Source organism: Ailuropoda melanoleuca, chromosome 1 (assembly GCF_002007445.2).
Source record: "Ailuropoda melanoleuca isolate Jingjing chromosome 1, ASM200744v2, whole genome shotgun sequence".
Lineage (NCBI taxonomy): Eukaryota > Metazoa > Chordata > Mammalia > Carnivora > Ursidae > Ailuropoda > Ailuropoda melanoleuca.
In genome coordinates this window covers 113,056,418-113,061,602 of record NC_048218.1, presented here as the reverse complement: position 1 = coordinate 113,061,602, position 5,185 = coordinate 113,056,418, and the positions used below count along the sequence as shown (strand labels likewise).

At 45.1% G+C, this 5,185-nt stretch overlaps 1 protein-coding gene across 1 annotated transcript in view; it reads right to left on the bottom strand.

Annotated features, from left to right (window-relative positions):
* Positions 1 to 1,811: 1,811 nt before the first annotated feature.
* The window catches only part of SPATA48 (spermatogenesis associated 48), a 65,815-nt gene continuing 62,441 nt past the window's right edge, over positions 1,812 to 5,185 (bottom strand). The window contains exon 9 of the mRNA XM_034650721.1: positions 1,812 to 2,037. Coding sequence (XP_034506612.1) covers positions 1,914 to 2,037 — 124 coding nt within the window. The 3' untranslated portion in view covers positions 1,812 to 1,913. The remainder of the gene's footprint in view (positions 2,038 to 5,185) is intronic.

Sequence of the window (5,185 nt, the reverse complement as noted above, 5' to 3'; positions counted from 1 at the left end):
GTCCAGTTAACTGCACTGGAGAGGGCGGAAACGGTTCTCTTAGGCTGTAGAATGTCAAGCTCGGGTACTACTGCTGCTCTGCCGTAGAAAGGCCCAGAACAATAAACAGGTGCCTCTGATTTTGAGCAGTAACCCCTCCTGACAAAGTGGCCTGCCAGGGATGTTTATGACAAAACGTCATCTCTGGCACCACATTAATCTACTTCCTGGACAGGGCTAATCCTTCCCATTTGGGTGAGAATGTTCCAGAGACGAAGATTTTTGTTGTGGGCTGATTTTTTTTTAAATAGAATTGCTTGTTCTGAAAATAATTAGGCTGCAAGATTGGGTTCAGGTGAAGCCATTCCTTTTCCGTGAGGGCAAGTCAGCTTCCCAGGATGAATGGACATGTGCCTTCCCATTTATTCGGGCAGAAAGGCAGCTCACAGAGAGGGTCTGAAGAGCCAGCATCCAGATCTACGGATGTTGACTGAGGCCATGCTGAATCCCCAAAGAAAAACTGCCGATTTTGCCCTTTCACAGGGATAAGCAGGGCTTATACACATTTGTGTGAAGTTCTGTATAACCACTATCTTATTCAGAAACTCTTGGAAGAAGAAAGCAGGAAGAAAATCCCTGAGAAAAACTTCAAAAAAAGTCTAAGAACATAGGGAGAAATTTTTTTTTGGTCTTTTTTTCTGTTTCTGTTTGTTTTGTTTCTGAATAACCAAAGAAGGTTATCAAATCTGTAGAGAATTGGAGGCATAGTATCTAAATTTGGAAAGCCTGGGTTCTAGGGGCACCTGGGTGGCTTGGTCATTAAGTGTCTGCCTTCAGCTCAGGGCATGATCCCAGAGTCCTGGGATCAAGCCCCATATCAGGCTTCTCTGCTGTGAGCCAGTTTCTTCATATCCTACTCCCTCTGCTTGTGTTCCCTCTCTTGCTGGCTGTTTCTTTCTCTCTGTAAAATAAATAAATAAAATCTTACGAAAAAAATTTAAGGAAAGCCCAAGTTCTAGTTATAACCCTACTAATTATTAGTAGCATGACCTGAGATAAATACTTCACTTCTTGTCTTCGTCAGGCTGTTCATAAAGCAGCAAGGTACCTGTAAAATGCTTGCTGTGGGTTTGCAGGATCTAATGAACTAAGGTTTGTGAAAGCACTTTGTAGACTCTGACAAGATCTATAGATATGTGTGCAAATAGAAATAAACTACGTGTATACAAGTAAAACTACATTTGTGTAGCTGGAGGGACACCACACAGCCTACATTCACTCTTGAGTGATTCTGGAGCTGGTGCTGTGTTTGGCCAAGGCCCAGGCAGGCCACACACTGACCCTACAGTGGACACCACTGGTCACTGCTGCCCCTTGAGCCTCGTGGAGCCTGGATGCTTCTTTTTTCTGAAAGAGAAATATTATGGCTAGGCAAGGGATGATTTTGCCCTTTGTTATCATAGATGTTGTCCCATACGCCATCTATGGAAAGAACACCACCACTTTCTCAGCCACTCAGTCTTCCCATTAAGAACATATGGGGTTTTGATTGGATAGTCTGTGGTCACAAAATCTATGATCTAGGCTCTGCAGTTATGATCGCCGCATTAACATGGCCAAGCCATGAAACCTCTGGGGAGACCTGACATTCCAACTCTAAAGAGGAATCTTCTAGAAATGGAACCGCTGCTACTATAGGCTTCCAGAAAATCTTGGCTGCCATCATGGAATGGTGGCACTCCAGGGCTGGGGCAGGCAATTGACTGGGGTTGGGGTCCAGGATACTCTGCCTCAGGCAGAAAAGAGCACCAGACCTCATCCGACCTCGTGGACACACCCGGAACGTGCCTGGGTCTTTTATTTCTCCATCGTATCATATGTGGTGCCTCCCCAAGGCTGAGGTTCATAAGTCCCATGCAGAGGGCAGGCCCTTGTCAGTAGCCTACAGTTTCCTGTTGCTTCTTATTGAAGGGATTGTAGGGTTTTACAGTTGTGACCATTTGAGACAGCGGAGCCTGGTGACGGAACACGTCAACTTCCATTTCTTTCAGTAAGACACTATAAAGGGGTGGAGGAAAAAAAAAAAGAAAAAAAAGTGACCCATAAAATATACATAAAAATATATAACCTCATCTGTTTTCCAACCAATGATACACATGTGTAGGAGAGCACATAACAGAAAGAGACTGGGAATGATTAATCCTTGTGGGCACTGTTTCATTTATTGTATCATGTGCAGTATATTGTAATCAGTTTCATTGACTGAAAATCTCCCCTGTGCCTAGAATTACAGTAGGTGCTAAGAACAGATAGAATAGAAAATGTAGTCAAAAGGAGGTACTCAAACGTTACAACACAAAGTCTTTATGGGGGCAAGCCTGGAGCAAGAGGCACAGAGAGTCACCTCTCTGGGCTGAGAAAGGACATCCCCCAGAGTCTATGTCAGCAAGGAGTTAAGTGAGTCATGATGAAAGCAGGGTGGTAGATAAAGAAGGGGTGCAGGGGAGAGGGAGTTAAGATGGCGGAGGAGTAGGGGACCCCTTTTTCAGCCGGTCCCCTGAGTCAAGTTGGATAGGTACCGGACCAGCCTGAACATCCACAGAATCAGCGTGAGATGCAGGAAGATACATCTGGATCTCTACAAATGAACATCTCCAGCGCTGAGTATTGAGGTACGAAGCAGGGAGCCCGTGAAACCGCGCACAGATATCAGAAGATAAATGAAAGGGGGAGGGAGCCGCCACGTTTGGGTGCCGGGAAGCGGGAGCCACCTACATAGGGGAGTGGGCGGACTCGTGGACCTGCACCAGCGAGAGAGCAGACTGAGACCATGAGCCAGGGAACGCGCACCACCAGACTGAAAACCGGAGCTCCGGTGCGCTCACTGGAACCACACTGAGACCGGGAGCTCCGGAGGAGCATGGGGGGGGCAAGGGGGCTGACGGCTGGTGGCTGGCAGCTGGCGGTGTTAGAAACACAAAGGACAGAGACGCGCCGGCCCTGGAAGTGAGGGCTGGGACTCCGGATGTGGGGCGCACAGCCCAGGATGCTGCAGGGTTGAGAAGCACCAACAGAAATAGAGTTAAAGTGGCCAGAACATCAGTGGAGAACAGTCCGCAATCCCTCTGTTCTGAGACAGAGGCTGAGATTCGGCCACTGCTGTTCTGACTCTCAGAAGAGGCACAGCAAACCGCCAGGGAAAGCTGTCAGAGAACAAAAGCCTGGAAATACCGGCTCACAGTGTGCCCACCCCCATCCCCCCTTGCAGGGGACACAGAGACTCTACCCAAACAGGGTTGCCTGAGTATCAGTGTGGCAGGCCCCTCCCCCAGAAGGCAGGCTGAAAAATCAAGAAGCCTACATCTCTAAGATCCCTATAAAACAAGGGTGCACGGCCTGGGTCCCAGTCAATAATTTGGGCTCTGGACAACCCCGCAACCTCTCCTCATCAGAATGACAAGAAGGAGAAATCCCCCCCAGAAAAGAAAAGACAATGATACTGTGGCTTCTGCCACAGAACTAATGGATATGGATATAACCAAATTATCAGAAATGGAATTCAGAGCAACAATGGTCAAGATGATGTGTAGACTTGAAAAAAGTATTAACGAAAATGTTAATGAGAATATAGAATCTCTAAGGGCAGAAATGAGAGCAAATCTGGCAGAAATTAAAAATTGTATGAGCCAAATGCAGTCAAAACTAGAGGCTCTGATGGCCAGGGTGAATGAGGCAGAAGAATGTATCAGCAAATTGGAGGACGGGTTAGTAGAAGAGAAAGCTAAAATAGAATCTGGACTTAAAAAAATCCACACCCAAGAATGTAGGTTACAGGAGATTACTGACCCAATGAAACGTTCCAATGTCAGAATCACTGGCATTGCCAAGAGTGTGGAGAAAAACAGAGGTCTACAAGAGATATTGGAACAAATTGTAGCTAAAAACTTCCCTAATCTAGCAAGGGAAACAAACATTCGGGTCCAAGATGCAGAGAGGACCCCTCCCAAGCTCAACCATGACAAACCTACACCACGTCACGACATAGTGCAATTCGCAAATATTAGATCCAAGGATACAGTATTGAAAGCGGCCAGGGCAAAGAAATTTCTCACGTACCAAGGCAAAGGTATCAGGATTACGTCAGACCTGTCTACAGAGACCTGGAATGAGAGAAAGGCTTGGGGGGGCATTTTTAAAGCTCTTTCAGAGAAAAACATGCAGCCAAGGATCCTTTATCCAGCAAAGCTGTCATTCAGAATTGATGGAGAAATAAAGACGTTCCAAAATCGCCAATCATTAACCAATTTCGTAACCACGAAACCAGCCCTACAGGAGATATTAAGGGGGGCTCTATAAAGGTAAAAAGGCCCCAAGAGTGATACAGAACAGAAAGTCACAATTGATAGAAACAAAGATTTTACTGACAACATGGCATCATTAAAATCATATCTCTCAATAATCAGTCTTAATGTAAATGGCCTAAATGCTCCCATAAAANGCAGATTGGATAAAAAGACATGACCCATCCATTTGCTGTCTACAAGAGACTCATTTTGAACCTAAAGATACATTCAGACTGAAAGTAAAGGGATGGAATACCATCTTTCACGCCAATGGACCTCAAAAAAAAGCTGGGGTAGCAGTTCTCATTCAGACAGATTGGATTTTAAACTAAAGACTATAGTTAGAGACACAGAAGGGCACTATATTATTCTTAAAGGAAGTATTCAACAAGTGGATATGACAATTATTAATATATATGCCCCCAACAGGGGAGCAGCAAGATACACAAGCCAACTCTTAACCAAAATAAAGAGACATATAGATAAGAACACAGTAATAGTAGGGGACCTCAACACCCCACTATCAGAAATAGACAGAACACCCTGGCAAAAACTAAGCAAAGAATCAAAGGCTTTGAATGCCATACTCGACGAGTTGGACCTCATAGATATATATAGAACACTACACCCCAGAACCAAAGAATACTCATTCTATTCAAATGCCCATGGAACATTCTCAAGAATAGATCATGCTCTGGGACACAAAACAGGTCTCAGCCNAACACAAAATAGGTCTCAACCGATACCAAAAGACTGAAATTATTCCCTGCATATTCTCAGACCACAACGCTCTGAAATGGGAACTCAACCACAAGGAAAAATTTGGAAGAAACTCAAACACTTGGAGACTAAGAACCATCCTG